The following is a 15,873-nucleotide window of genomic DNA, read 5'->3' on the forward strand; positions in this document are numbered from 1 at the left end:
GGAGTGGGAGTGTAGGAGTATCTGAGGGGGGAGTGGGAGTGTAGGAGTATCTGAGGGGGGGAGTGGGAGTGTAGGAGTATCTGAGGGGGGAGTGGGAGTGTTGGAGTATCTGAGGGGGGAGTGGGAGTGTAGGAGTATCTGAGGGGGGGAGTGGGAGTGTTGCAGTATCTGAGGGGGGAGTGGGAGTGTAGGAGTATCTGAGGGGGGGAGTGGGAGTGTAGGAGTATCTGAGGGGGGGAGTGGGGAGTGTTGCAGTATCTGAGGGGGGAGTGGGAGTGTTGCAGTATCTGAGGGGGGAGTGGGATTGTAGGAGTATCTGAGGGGGGAGTGGGAGTGTAGGAGTATCTGAGGGGGGAGTGGGTGTGTAGGAGTATCTGAGGGGGGAGTGGGGGTGTAGGAGTATCTGAGGGGGGGAGTGGGAGTGTAGGAGTATCTGAGGGGGGGAGAGGGAGTGTAGGAGTATCTGGGGGGGAGTGGGAGTGTAGGAGTATCTGAGGGGGGAGTGGGAGTGTAGGAGTATCTGAGGGGGGGAGTGGGAGTGTAGGAGTATCTGGGGGGGAGTGGGAGTGTAGGAGTATCTGAGGGGGGGAGTGGGAGTGTAGGAGTATCTGGGGGGGAGTGGGAGTGTAGGAGTATCTGAGGGGGGAGTGGGAGTGTAGGAGTATCTGAGGGGGAGGAGTGGGAGTGTAGGAGTATCTGAGGCGGGAGTGGGAGTGTTGGAGTATCTGAGGGGGGAGTGGGAGTGTAGGAGTATCTGAGGGGGGAGTGGGAGTGTAGGAGTATCTGAGGGGGGAGTGGGAGTGTAGGAGTATCTGAGGGGGGGAGTGGGAGTGTAGGAGTGTCTGAGGGGGGAGTGGGAGTGTAGGAGTATCTGAGGGGGGAGTGGGAGTGTAGGAGTATCTGAGGGGGGAGTGGGGGTGTAGGAGTATCTGAGGGGGGGAGTGGGGGTGTAGGAGTATCTGAGGGGAGGGAGTGGGAGTGTAGGAGTATCTGAGGGGGGAGTGGGAGTGTAGGAGTATCTGAGGGGGGGAGTGGGGGTGTAGGAGTATCTGAGGGGGGGAGTGCGAGTGTCGGAGTATCTGAGGGGGGAGTGGGAGTGTAGGAGTATCTGAGTGGGGAGTGGGAGTGTAGGAGTATCTGAGGGGGGGAGTGCACATCCAGGTACTTTTTAAATGAGTTGAGGGTTTCTGCCTCTCCCACCCTCTCAGGCAGTGAGTTCCAGACCCCCACCACCCTCTGGGTGAAAACATTTCTCCTCAGCTCCCCTCTAATCCTTCTACCAGTTACTTTAAATCTATGCCCCCTGGTTATTGACCTCTCTGCTGAGGGAAACAGGTTCTTCCTATCCCCTCTATCGAGGCCCCTCATAATTTTATACACCTCAATTAAATCTCCCCTCAGCCTCCTCTGCTCCAAAGAAAACAACCCCAGCCTATCCAATCTTTCCTCACAGCTAAAATTCTCCAGTCCTGGCAACATCCTCGTAAATCTCCTCTGTACCCTCTCTAGAGCAATCACATCTTTCCTGTAATGTGGTGACCAGAACTGTACACAGTACTCAAGCTGTGGCCTAACCAATGTTTTATAAAGTTCCAGTATAACCTCCCTGCTCTTATATTCTATGCCTCGGCTAATAAAGGAAAGTATCCCGTCTGCCTTTTTAACCACCTTATCTACCTGTCCTGCTACCTTCAGGGATCTGTGGACATGCACTCCAAGGTCCCTCACTCCCTCCACACCTCTCAGTATCCTCCCATTTATTGTGTATTCCCTTGCCTTGTTTGCCCTCCCCAAATGCATTACCTCACACTTCTCCGGATTGAATTCCATTTGCCACTTTTCTGCCCACCTGACCAGTCCATTGATATCTTCCTGCAGTCTACAGCTTTCCTCCTCACTATCAACCACAAGGCCCATTTTTGTATCATCTGCAAACTTCTTAATCATGCCCCCTACATTTAAATCCAAATCATTAATATATATCACAAAAAGCAAGGGACCCAGTACTGAGCCCTGCGGAACCCCACTAGAAACAACCTTCCAGTCACAAAGACACCCGTCGACCATTACCCTTTGCTTCCTGCCACTGAGCCACTTTCCCCTGGATCCCATGGGCTTGTACTTTTTTGACCAGTCTGCCATGTGGGACCTTGTCAAAAGCCTTGCTAAAATTCCACGTAGACGACATCAAACGCACTACCCTCATCGACCCTCATTGTTACCTCCTCAAAAAATTCAATCAAGTTAGTCAGACACGACCTTCCCTTAACAAATCCGTGCTGACTGTCCTTGATTAACCCGTGCCTTTCTCAATGCTGTCCCTCAGAATTGATTCCAATAATTTGCCCACCACCGAGGTTAGACTGACTGGCCTGTAATTATTCGGTCTATCCCTCACTCCCTTTTTAAACAACGGTACAACGTTAGCAGTCCTCCAATCCTCTGGCACCTCGCCTGTAGCCAGAGAGAATCAGAAAATGATGCTCAGAGTCTCCGCTATTTCCTCCCTTGCTTCTCTTAACAGCCTGGGATACATTTCATCCGGGCCTGGTGATTTATCTACTTTCAAAGATGCTAAACCCCTTAATACTTCCTCTCTCACTAAGTTTATCCCATCCAATATTTCACACTCCTCCCCAACAATCTCTGCATCATTCCCTCTCTTTTGTGAAGACAGATGCAAATTATTCATTCAGAACCATTCCCACATCTTCCGCCTCCACACACAGGTTACCTTTTTGGTCTCTAATCGGCCCTACTCTTTCCTCAGTTATCCTCTTGCTCTTTATGTATTTATAAAACATTTTTGGGTTTTCCTTGATTTTATTTGCCAATATATTTTCATGCCCTCTCTTTGCTTTCCTAATTTCCTTTTTAATTTTACCCCTGCACTTTCTATCCTCCTCGAGGCTTTCTGCAGTATTGAGCTCTCGGTGTCTGATATAAGCTTCCCTTTTTTGCCTTATCTTACCCTGTTTGTTCCTTATCATCTGGTGGGCTCTAGATTTGTCAGTCCCTCCCTTTTCCTTTGTGGGAACCTGTTTACTCTGAACCCCTTGAATCTCCCCCTTGAATGCCTCCCACTGCTCTGACACTGATTTACCTTCAAGGAGCTGTTTCCAGTCCACTTTTGCTAAATCACTTCTCAGCTTAGTGAAATTGGTCTTTTCCCAATTTCGAACTTTTACTCCTGTTCTATCTTTGTCCTTTTCCGTAACTCTGCTAAATCTAACTGTATTCTGATCACGACAACCAAAATGCTCTCCCACTGATACTCCTTCCACCTGCCCAGCCTCATTACCTAAAACTAAATCCAGAACTGCCCCCTCTCTTGTTGGGCTTGCTATGTACTGGATAAAAAAGTTCTCCTGAATGGAATTGAAGAATTCTGCCCCCTCTATACCTTTCACACTGATTCTATCCCAGTTAATATTGGGGTAGTTGAAATCCCCTCTTACTGCCCTACTGTTTTTGCACTTCTCAGAAATTTGCCAACATATTTGCTCCTCTGTCTCCCTCTGACTGTTTGAGGGTCTATGTACACTCCCAGCAGTGTGACTGCCCCTTTTTTTGTTCTTTAGCTCAACCCATATGGCCTCATTTGATGATCCCTCGAACATATCATCCCTCCTCACAGCTGTAATTGTTTCTTTAACCAATATTGACATCCGCCTCCTTTTTTATCCCCCTCTCTAACTCGTCTGAAAACCCTGTAACCAGGGTTAAAAAGGCAGACGGGATACTTTCCTTTATTAGCCGAGGCATAGAATATAAGAGCAGGGAGGTTATACTGGAACTTTATAAAACATTGGTTAGGCCACAGCTTGAGTACTGTGTACAGTTCTGGTCACCACATTACAGGAAAGATGTGATTACACTCGAGAGGGTACAGAGGAGATTTACGAGGATGTTGCCAGGACTGGAGAATTTTAGCAATGAGGAAAGATTGGATAGGCTGGGGTTGTTCTCTTTGGAACAGGGGAGGCTGAGGGGGGATTTAATTGAGGTGTATAAAATTATGAGGGGCCTCGATAGAGTGGATAGGGAGGACCTGTTTCCCTCAGCAGAGAGTTCAATAACCAGGGGACATTGATTTAAAATAATTGGTAGAAGGATTAGAGGGGAGCTGAGGAGAAATGTTTTCCCCCAGAGGGTGGTGGGGGTCTGGAACTCACTGCCTGAGAGGGTGGGAGAGGCAGAAACCCTCAACTCATTTAAAAAGTACCTGGATGTGCATTTGAAGTGCTGTAACCCACAGGGCTACGGACCGAGTGCTGGGAAGTGGGATTAAGCTGGAGAGCTCTATTTCGATGCCATAGACACAATGGGCCGAATGGCCTCCTTCTGTACCGTGACTTTCTATGATTCCCATTTTCTCGGACAGCAGGTGCTGGGAATGATTCTGTTGTTCCCATTGACAGCTCCTCTAGACCCATCTTTTGTTCCTTTACCTGTCCCATTCCCACCCTCCTTGCACCATCATCCCTTTTGTTATTTAATCACTCCTGCCCCCCACCCTATCACAGACCCTCCCTTTTGTTCTTTCCCTGGCTCCGTACTTGCTTCAAAACTTTAACTCTTCAACTCTTCCAGTTCTGACGAAAGGTCTTTGACCTGAAACGTTCACTCTGTTTCTTTCTCCACAGATGCTGCCTCACTCGCTGAGCTTCTCCAGCATTTTCTGATTTAATTTCACATTTCCAGTATCTGCAGTATTATGCTTTTGATTTACACAAACTAAGGTTGTATTCCCTGAAATTTAGAAGAATAAGGGGTGATTTGATCGAAGTTTTCAAGATATTAAGGGGAGCCGGTCGGGTAGATGGAGAGAAACTATTTCCACTGGTTGGGGAGTCTCGGACGAGGGGACATAGCCCAAAAATTAGAGTCAGGACTTTCAGGAGTGAAATTAGGAAACATTTCTCCACGCAGAGGGTGGGAGAAGTTTGGAATTCTCTTCCGCAAACGGCAGATGATGCTAGCTCAATTGTTAATTTTCAATCTGAGATTGATTTTGTTAACTAAAGGTATTTAGGGACATGGGGCTAAGGCGGGTATATGGAGTTAGGTCACAGATCAGCCATGATCTTATTGAATGGAGGAACAGGCTCGAGGGGCTGAATGGCCGACTCCTGTTCCTATATTCCTATATTGGTGTTCAGAGAGACTTGGGTGACCTCGGACATGAAACACAGGAAGTTAACATGCAGGTACAGCAAGCAATTAGGAAATCAAATGGTATGTTGGCCTTTATTGCAAGGGTGTTGGAGTACAAGAGTAAGGAAGTCTTGCTGCAATTGTACAGGGCTCTGGTGAGATCATACTGGGAGTACTGTGTACAGTTTTGGTCTCCTGACCTAAAGAAGGATATACTTGCCTCAGAGGTGGTGCAATGAAGGTTCACTAGATTAATTCCTGGGATGAGAGGGTTTTCCTATGAGGAGAGATTGAGTAGAATGGGCCGATACTCTCTGGAGTTCAGAAGAATGAGAGGTGATCTCATTGAAACGTATAAAATTCTGAGAGGGCTTGACAGGGTAGATGCTGAGAAGCTGTTTCCCCTGGCTGGAGAGTCTCGAACTCGGGGCATAGTCTCAGGATAAGGGGTCGGCCATTTACGACTGAGATGAGGAGAAATTTCCTCACTCAGAGGGTAGTGAATCTTTGAAATTCTCTACCCCAGAGAGCTGTGGATGCTGAGTCATTGAATAACAAGGCTGAGATCAATAGATTTTTTGACATTAAGGGAATCAAGGGATATGGGGATTGGGCGGGAAAGTGGAGTTGAGGTCGAAGATCAGCTATAATCTCATTGAATGGTGGAGCAGGCTCGAGGGGTCGAGTGTCCTGCTCCTGCTCCTATTTCTTACATTCTCATGTTCTACATTGTCCCATCAAACACTCCCAGGGCTGGTACAGCACCATTTAGATACAGAGTAAAGCTCCCTCTACACTGTCCCATCAAACACTCCCAGGGCAGGTACAGCACTGGTTAGATACAGAGTAAAGCTCCCTCTACACTGTCCCATCAAACACTCCCAGGGCAGGTACAGGGTTAGATACAGAGTAAAGCTCCCTCTACACTGTCCCATCAAACACTCCCAGGGCACGTACAGCACTGGTTAGATACAGAGTAAAGCTCCCTCTACACTGTCCCATCAAACACTCCCAGGGCAGGTACAGGGTTAGATACAGAGTAAAGCTCCCTCTACACTGTCCCATCAAACACTCCCAGGGCACGTACAGCACTGGTTAGATACAGAGTAAAGCTCCCTCTACACTGTCCCATCAAACACTCCCAGGGCACGTACAGCACTGGTTAGATACAGAGTAAAGCTCCCTCTACACTGTCCCATCAAACACTCCCAGGGCAGGTACAGCACTGGTTAGATACAGAGTAACGCTCCCTCTACACTGTCCCATCAAACATTCCCAGGGCAGGTATAGGGTTAGATACAGAGTAAAGCTCCCTCTCCACTGTCCCATCAAACACTCCCAGGGCAGGTACAGGGTTAGATACAGAGTAAAGCTCCCTCTACACTGTCCCATCAAACATTCCCAGGGCAGGTATAGCACTGGTTATATACAGAGTAAAGCTCCCTCTACACTGTCCCATCAAACACTCCCAGGGCAGGTACAGGGTTAGATACAGAGTAAAGCTCCCTCTATACTGTCCCTTCAAACATTCTCTGGGCAGGTATAGCACTGGTTAGATACAGAGTAAAGCTCCCTCTACACTGTCCCATCAAACACTCCCAGGGCAGGTACAGCACGGGTTAGATACAGAGTAAAGCTCCCTCTACACTGTCCCATCAAACACTCTCAGGGCAGGTACAGCACGGGTTAGATACAGAGTAAAGCTCCCTCTACACTGTCCCATCAAACACTCCCAGGGCAGGTGCAGCACGGGTTAGATGCAGAGTAAAGCTCCCTCTACACTGTCCCATCAAACACTCTCAGGGCAGGTACAGGGTTAGATACAGAGTAAAGCTCCCTCTACACTGTCCCATCAAACACTCCCAGGGCAGGTACAGCACCATTTAGATACAGAGTAAAGCTCCCTCTACACTGTCCCATCAAACACTCGCAGGGCAGGGACAGCACTGGTTAGATACAGAGTAACGCTCCCTCTACACTGTCCCATCAAACACTCCCAGGGCAGGTACAGGGTTAGATACAGAGTAAAGCTCCCTCTACACTGTCCCATCAAACACTCCCAGGGCAGGTACAGGGTTAGATACAGAGTAAAGCTCCCTCTACACTGTCCCATCAAACACTCCCAGGGCAGGTACAGGGTTAGATACAGAGTAAAGCTCCCTCTACAATGTCCCATCAAACACTCCCAGGGCAGGTACAGGGTTAGATACAGAGTAAAGCTCCCTCTACACTGTCCCATCAAACACTCCCAGGGTCAGGTACAGGGTTAGATACAGAGTAAAGCTCCCTCTACACTGTCCCATCAAACACTCCCAGGGCAGGTACAGGGTTAGATACAGAGTAAAGCTCCCTCTACACTGACCCATCAAACACTCCCAGGGCAGGTACAGGGTTAGATACAGAGTAAAGCTCCCTCTACACTGTCCCATCAAACACTCCCAGGGCAGGTACAGGGTTAGATACAGAGTAAAGCTCCCTCTACACTGACCCATCAAACACTCCCAGGGCAGGTACAGGGTTAGATACAGAGTAAAGCTCCCTCTACACTGTCCCATCAAACACTCCCAGGTCAGGTACAGGGTTAGATACAGAGTAAAGCTCCCTCTACACTGTCCCATCAAACACTCCCAGGGCAGGGACAGGGTTAGATCCAGAGTAAAGCTCCCTCTACACTGTCCCATCAAACACTCCCAGGGTCAGGTACAGGGTTAGATACAGAGTAAAGCTCCCTCTACACTGTCCCATCAAACACTCCCAGGGTCAGGTACAGGGTTAGATACAGAGTAAAGCTCCCTCTACACTGTCCCATCAAACACTCCCAGGGCAGGTACAGGGTTAGATACAGAGTAAAGCTCCCTCTACACTGACCCGGTAATATGTCCCTCCCCTGCTGATTGAGCCGTTTCTTGGAGTGAGATTGCCCCTGTAATACTGATGGATGGCCAGCCACATCCACCGGGACTCATAGAATCATCGAAATTTACAGCACAGAAGGAGGCCATTCAGCCCATCGTATCTGTGCTGAGCGAGAAAGAGCCTCCCAGCTTAATCCCACTTTCCAGCACTTGGTCCGTAGCCCTGTGGGTTACGGCTCATCCAGGTACTTTTTAAATGAGTTGAGGGTTTCTGCCTCTCCCACCCTCTCAGGCAGTGAGTTCCAGACCCCCACCACCCTCAGGGGGGGAAAACATTTCTCCTCAGCTCCCCTCTAATCCTTCTACCAGTTACTTTAAATCTATGCCCCTGGTTATTGAACTCACTGCTGAGGTAAACAGGTCCTTCCTATCCCCTCTATCGAGGCCCCTCATAATTTTATACACCTCAATTAAATCTCCCCTCAACCTCCCCTGTTCCAAAGATGACAACCCCAGCCTATCTAATCTTTCCTCATAGCTAAAATTCTCCAGTCCTGGCAACATCCTCGTAAATCTCCTCTGGACCCTCTCGAGTGCAATCACATCTTTCCTGTAATGTGGTGACCAGAACTGTACACAGTACTCAAGCTGTGGCCTAACCAATGTTTTATACAGTTCCAGCATAACCTCCCTGCTCTTATATTCTATGCCTCGACTAATAAAGGAAAGTATCCCGTCTGCCTTTTTAACCACCTTATCTACCTGTCCTGTTACCTTCAGGGATCTGTGGACATGCACTCCAAGGTCCCTCACTCCCTCCACACCTCTCAGTATCCTCCCATTTATTGTGTATTCCCTTGCCTTGTTTGCTCTCCCCAAATGCATTACCTCACACTTCTCCGGATTGAATTCCATTTGCCACTTTTCTGCCCACCTGACCAGTCCATTGATATCTTCCTGCAGTCTACAGCTTTCCTCCTCACTATCAACCACATGGCCCATTTTTGTATCATCTGAAAACCTCTTAATCATGCCCCCTACATTTAAATCTAAATCATTAATATATATCACAAAAAGCAAGGGACCCAGTACTGAGCCCTGCGGAACCCCACTAGAAACAACCTTCCAGTCACAAAGACACCCGTCGACCATTACCCTTTGCTTCCTGCCACTGAGACAATTCTGGATCCAACTTGCCACTCTCCCTTGGATCCGATGTGCTTTTTACTTTTCTGACCAATCTGCCATGTGCCTTGTCAAAAGCCTTGCTAAAATCCATGTGGACTATATAGAATCATAGAATGAGAGAATGATTACAGCACGGAATGAGGCCATTCGGCCCGTTGAGTCTGTGCCGGCTCTATGCAAGAGCAATCCAGCTAGTCCCATTCCCCCGCCCTTTCCCCATAGCCCTGCAAATTTTTTCCTTTCAACTACTTATCCAATTCCCTTTTAAAGCCATGATTGAATCTGCCTCCACCACCCCCTCGGACAGTGCATTCCAGATTCTCACCACTCCCTGTGTAAAAGAGATTTTTCCTCAGGTCACCTTTGGTTCTTTTGCCAATCACCTTCAATCTGTGTCCTCTGGTTCTTGACCCTTCCACCAATGGGAACAGTTTCTCTCGATCTACTCTGTCCAGACCCTTCATGATTTTGAATAGCTCAATTAAATCTGCTCGCAACTGTCTCTGTTCCAAGGAGAACAACACCAGCTTCTCCAGTCTATCCACGTAACTAAAGTCCCTCATCCCTGGAATCATTCTAATAAATCTTTTCTCACCTTCACATCTTTCCTAAAGTGCGGTGCCCAGAACTGGACACAATACTCCAGTTGTGGTCGAACCAGTGTTTTATAAATTCATCATGACTTCCTTGCTTTTGTACTCTCTGCCTCTATTTATAAAGCCCAGGATCCCGTATGCTTTTTTAACCACTTTCTCAACCTGCCCTGCCACCTTCAACGATTTGTGCACATATACTCCCAGATCTCTCTGTTCCTGTGCCCCTTTTAGAATTGTGCCCTCTAGTTTATATTGTCTCTCCTCGAACGTCGAATGTGCTACCATCATCGACCCTCCTTGTTACCTCCCTTAACAAATCCAAATCAGTTCCAGACTGCTCCAAAATCGCTTCACAGAGGAACTGTGCAAGTGATTGCCTCTTGTACACGCCGAGTGGTGTATGAGGGATAACTTATGGTCCCGATACTTCTGCAGTGATTGTGTCCGAGAGTTTGGACCATATCAGAGTGAAATCTAATGTCACAGAATGTCTGTCAGACCGTAGAATAATTACACACTAACAACACAATGAAATAATAATTCATTGTAATAAATTAAATCATATGTCATAAAGTGCTAAAGTACGGCAACAAAAGAATGGACTATCTGTAGTGGTGATTAAGTGTAAAGCAATCATTTATTGTTTGAAGCAGGAATATCACTGATAATCAGAAAGTCCCACTGACCTGAGCTGAGCAAACATTTAGCACTGAATTCCTGGATCAAATTCCGCAGGTTAAGAGTTCCGTGTGAGGCATTATATTCACTGAGCATCAGGCAGCGTGCAGATAGGAAGTAGCAAACAGTGTCTCAGGACTAATGGGGGAGACGGCAGGGAATTAAAGGTCGAACTATCAGTAGGATTATTATTAATTACTGTGCGCTGCTCATTTCTCAGTCCCGTGTCTCCATCTCCCCTAAAGATTACAACAAGGAAAGTTCAGACCATTAAGTGTTTATTCTCCGCAAGAGCATTGTCCGAATCCCTATCTTCTCACTTCAGATCCCTGAACCATTGGAGATGGTCAGTTTCTATCCAAACTGTCCCATCCCTTCCCCACTTGAGAAGCTCGACACCATCCAGGACAAAGTAGCCCGCTTGATTGGCACCCCATCCACCACCCTAAACATTCACTCCCTTCACCACCGGCGCACTGTGGCTGCAGTGTGTACCATCCACAGGATGCACTGCAGCAACTCACCAAGGCTTCTTCGACAGCACCTCCCAAACCCGCGACCTCTACCACCGAGAAGGACAAGAGCAGCAGGCACATGGGAACAACACCACCTGCACGTTCCCCTCCAAGTCACACACCATCCCGACTTGGAAATATATCGCCGTTCCTTCATCGTCGCTGGGTCAAAATCCTGGAACTCCCTTCCTAACAGCACTGTGGGAGAACCTTCACCACACGGACTGCAGCGGTTCAAGAAGGCGGCTCACCACCACCTTCTCAAGGGCAATTAGGGATGGGCAATAAATGCCGGCCTCGCCAGCGACGCCCGCATCCCGAGAATGAATATGGAGAAATAAAATTTTAAATACCGGTGTCAAATCACCCCTTAATCTCCTGTTCTAAGGAAAACAGCCCAGTTTTTCAGGAATTTCTTTGTGTTTCCTCAGACCGGGCAGTGTCCTCGTGAATCTGCTCTGTACCCTCTCTATTACAGTACTCACTGTTTATAGCGGGAATGTTGGTGTGAACATGATTTGTCTGTGATACGCGATGGCTGCTTCACCGGTTCGATCGATTTCAAGCAGATTTTGACAGCTTCAGAAATTAAAACTTAACGCTGTTGTTTCGGTAACTGTGAGCTCTGGGATTGGAGTTCAGAGAGTTGTGAGGATGGGGGTTACACTTCCAGGGTTAGTGGTTGAGTCAGAAACTACCTCAATATTGGTGATTGAGAGTGGAGAGGTGGATAAAGGAAGAGGCCTGGGAGGGGGGATGTGGGAGAGGGAGGGGGAATGTGATTGGAACTATCTGCTCGTGTGGAGGGTGAACACCGACCTGGCCTGGTTGGGTTGAAGCTGCTCCATTCTGGGGGAGAGGCATTTATCCACAGGCTGCTGTAATACATCAAATGTCATTAACTTGGTTTGTCACAATGCTGGAGGGATGTTTTCATTGGCTGTGTGAGCTGCAGCTCTTTAGTTCAGGATGATTGGTTGGAGATCCTGAGTCATGACGGAAGAAATATATCGGAAGTTACCTCTGGATGTCTCAGGTTAAGGGTGTCACCTGCTAGTCACCAATTTAACCTCTGCCGTATTCAACGGCTGAGGGACAGCGTGGGGAATGAGAGGGGCCCTGAGAGAGCGTATCAGTGGGAAGGTTTGATTGGACACTGGGTATCAGTGGGAAGGTTTGATTGGACACTGGGTATCAGTGGGAAGGTTTGATTGGACACTGGGTATCAGTGGGAAGGTTTGATTGGACACTGGGTATCAGTGGGAAGGTTTGATTGGACACTGGGTATCAGTGGGAAGGTTTGATTGGACACTGGGTATCAGTGGGAAGGTTTGATTGGACACTGGGTATCAGTGGGAAGGTTTGATTGGACACTGGGTATCAGTGGGAAGGTTTGATTGGACACTGGGTATCAGTGGGAAGGTTTGATTGGACGCTGGGTATCAGTGGGAAGGTTTGATTGGACACTGGGTATCAGTGGGAAGGTTTGATTGGACACTGGGTATCAGTGGGAAGGTTTGATTGGACACTGGGTATCAGTGGGAAGGTTTGATTGGACACTGGGTATCTGCTTGTGAAGTAGGTCGGGTGAGACGGACTCCGTGGATTGGCTGTTGCTCCCATTCCCTATGACACTGTCAGTGAGTTGATTTGTGGAATCTCAGCCTGATCTGTGTCCATTCTCTGTCTTTAGGTTATATCCGTACCGCCCAGGCCATGATGATCACCTCCATCCTCCTGGGATTTTTTGCTGGAATCCTCAGTTTGTTTGGTCTGGAATGCATCCAACTCAGTAACACCGATCCAGTTGTGAAAGCGAAGATTGCAACCGCTGGAGGGGCGCTGTTTATTGTGGCATGTGAGTGGGTGGGCTGGAGTATGGTGGGGAATCCGACTCGAGCACATTGTGTGAGGGAACAGCAACCGCGGTGCAGGTGGTGAGTCCACGGTACCGGCGGTGAATCCACGGTGCAGGCGGTGACCCCGCGGTGCCGGCGGTGAGTCCACGGTGCAGGCGGTGAGTCCACGGTGCAGGCGGTGAGTCCACGGTGCAGGCGGTGAGTCCACGGTGCAGGCGGTGAGTCCACGGTGCAGGTGGTGAGTCCACGGTGCCGGCGGTGAGTCCGCGGTGCCGGCGGTGACCCCGCGGTGCCGGCGGTGACCCCGCGGTGCAGGTGGTGAGTCCACGGTGCAGGTGGTGAGTCCACGGTGCAGGTGGTGAGTCCGCGGTGCCGGCGGTGAGTCCGCGGTGCCGGCGGTGAGTCCACGGTGCAGGCGGTGAGTCCACGGTGCCGGCGGTGAGTCCACGGTGCAGGCGGTGAGTCCACGGTGCAGGTGGTGAGTCCACGGTGCAGGTGGTGAGTCCACGGTGCAGGTGGTGAGTCCACGGTGCCGGCGGTGAGTCCGCGGTGCCGGCGGTGAGTCCACGGTGCCGGCGGTGAGTCCACGGTGCCGGCGGTGAGTCCGCGGTGCCGGCGGTGACCCCGCGGTGCAGGCGGTGAGTCCGCGGTGCAGGTGGTGAGTCCGCGGTGCAGGTGGTGAGTCCACGGTGCCGGCGGTGACCCCGCGGTGCCGGCGGTGAGTCCACGGTGCAGGTGGTGAGTCCACGGTGCCGGCGGTGAGTCCGTGGTGCCGGCGGTGAGTCCACGGTGCAGGTGGTGAGTCCACGGTGCCGGCGGTGACCCCGCGGTGCCGGCGGTGAGTCCACGGTGCAGGTGGTGAGTCCACGGTGCCGGCGGTGAGTCCGTGGTGCCGGCGGTGACCCCGCGGTGCAGGCGGTGAGTCCGCGGTGCAGGCGGTGAGTCCGCGGTGCAGGTGGTGAGTCCGCGGTGCAGGTGGTGAGTCCACGGTGCCGGCGGTGACCCCGCGGTGCCGGCGGTGAGTCCACGGTGCCGGCGGTGACCCCGCGGTGCCGGCGGTGAGTCCACGGTGCAGGCGGTGAGTCCACGGTGCCGGCGGTGACCCCGCGGTGCCGACGGTGAGTCCACGGTGCCGGCGGTGAGTCCACGGTGCAGGTGGTGAGTCCACGGTGCCGGCGGTGACCCCGCGGTGCCGACGGTGAGTCCACGGTGCCGGCGGTGAGTCCACGGTGCCGGCGGTGAGTCCACGGTGCAGGCGGTGAGTCCACGGTGCCGGCGGTGAGTCCACGGTGCTGGTGGAGAGTCCACGGTGCCGGCGGTGACCCCGTGGTGCCGGCGGTGAGTCCACGGTGCCGGCGGTGAGTCCACGGTGCTGGTGGAGAGTCCACGGTGCCGGCGGTGACCCCGTGGTGCCGGCGGTGAGTCCACGGTGCCGGCGGTGAGTCCACGGTGCCGGCGGTGAGTCCACGGTGCCGGCGGTGAGTCCACGGTGCCGGCGGTGACCCCGCGGTGCCGGCGGTGAGTCCACGGTGCAGGCGGTGACCCTGCGGTGCTGGCGGTGAGTCCACGGTGCAGGCGGTGAGTCCGCGGTGCCGGCGGTGAGTCCGCGGTGCAGGCGGTGACCCCGCGGTGCCGGCGGTGAGTCCGCAGTGCCGCGGTGAGTCCGCAGTGCCGGCGGTGAGTCCGCGGTGCCGGCGGTGAGTCCGCAGTGCAGGCGGTGACCCCACGGTGCCGGCGGTGAGTCCGCGGTGCCGGCGGTGAGTCCGCGGTGCCGGCGGTGAGTCCACGGTGCAGGCGGTGACCCCGCGGTGCAGGCGGTGACCCCGCGGTGCAGGCGGTGACCCCGCGGTGCCGGCGGTGAGTCCGCGGTGCCGGCGGTGAGTCCGCGGTGCCGGCGGTGAGTCCGCGGTGCCGGCGGTGAGTTCGCAGTGCCGTGGTGTCCCTCTGGTGCCAGTGCCTTGTAACATGTCGAGGAGTGATCGAGAGGTGATGGGAAAGCCTTCGTTCAGCGACGAGCAGGGTACAAGTCTTGTGTTGGGCTTGGTTTGGCAGTAAAGGGGAAATTAGGAGGCATACTTCCCTCATGGAGGAGCTGGGATAGGGAGATAGGGGATGGGGATCGGGCTGGGGGTGGGTGATGGGGATCGGGCTGGGGGTGGGTGATGGGGATCGAGCTGGGGGTGGGTGATGGGGATCGAGCTGGGGGTGGGTGATGGGAATCGGGCTGGGGGTGGGTGATGGGGATCGAGCGGGGGGATGGGTGATGGGGATCGAGCGGGGGGATGGGCTGGGGGATGGGGGTGAGGGTGGGATGGGCTGGGGATGGGGATCGAGCGGGGGGTGGGTGATGGGGATCGAGCGGGGGGATGCGCTGGGGGATGGGGGATGGGGATGGGGGTGAGGATGGGATGGGCTGGGGATGGGGATCGAGCGGGGGGATGGGTGATGGGGATCGAGCTGTGGGTGGGTGATGGGGATCGAGCTGTGGGTGGGTGATGGGGATCGAGTGGGGGGATGGGGGATGGGGATCGAGCGGGGGGATGGGGGATGGGGATGGGGGCTGACCTCCCTGCTCACGGTGATTTCCGGCCTGTGTTTGATGATCTTTATCTCCCTCCCCTTTAGCTCTGTGTGCTATGGTCCCAGTCTCCTGGTACGCCTTCAATGTCACTCAGCAGTTTTATGACCCAATCTACCCAGGGACCAAGTAAGTTTCTGCTTCACATTGAGTTGATGTTTTTCTCGGGCAGCTCTCAGGCGATTGTGTTTTGTCCGTTTAGTTCAACACCTCTCCACAGGAACTCAATTTGAACAATGGTCCTTTGACAAAAGTGACAGCTGGCCATGGTAGAATCAATGACCAGAGTCTCTCAGTCTGGACCGTCCATTGTGTGTGCTGAATGAGGAGAAAGGTGATAGTGTTCTCCAAGGGGCTGGTCAGCTCCCACTTCCTGCTGGGCCCCAGGACACATGAACCAGACTTTGATTCTAACAGGCCGGACAGATTTGAAGCCAGGATAACTGA

General features: G+C 52.0%; 1 protein-coding gene across 1 annotated transcript in view; it reads left to right on the forward strand.

The window, feature by feature from the left end:
* cldn15a (claudin 15a) overlaps positions 1 to 15,873 on the forward strand; it is an 80,341-nt gene that overhangs the window by 52,123 nt on the left and 12,345 nt on the right. The window contains exons 2-3 of the mRNA XM_067971698.1: positions 12,683 to 12,847; positions 15,474 to 15,555. Of these exons, the coding sequence (XP_067827799.1) occupies positions 12,683 to 12,847; positions 15,474 to 15,555 (247 nt within the window). The remainder of the gene's footprint in view (positions 1 to 12,682; positions 12,848 to 15,473; positions 15,556 to 15,873) is intronic.

Source organism: Heptranchias perlo, chromosome 35 (genome assembly GCF_035084215.1).
Source record: "Heptranchias perlo isolate sHepPer1 chromosome 35, sHepPer1.hap1, whole genome shotgun sequence".
Classification (NCBI taxonomy): domain Eukaryota; kingdom Metazoa; phylum Chordata; class Chondrichthyes; order Hexanchiformes; family Hexanchidae; genus Heptranchias; species Heptranchias perlo.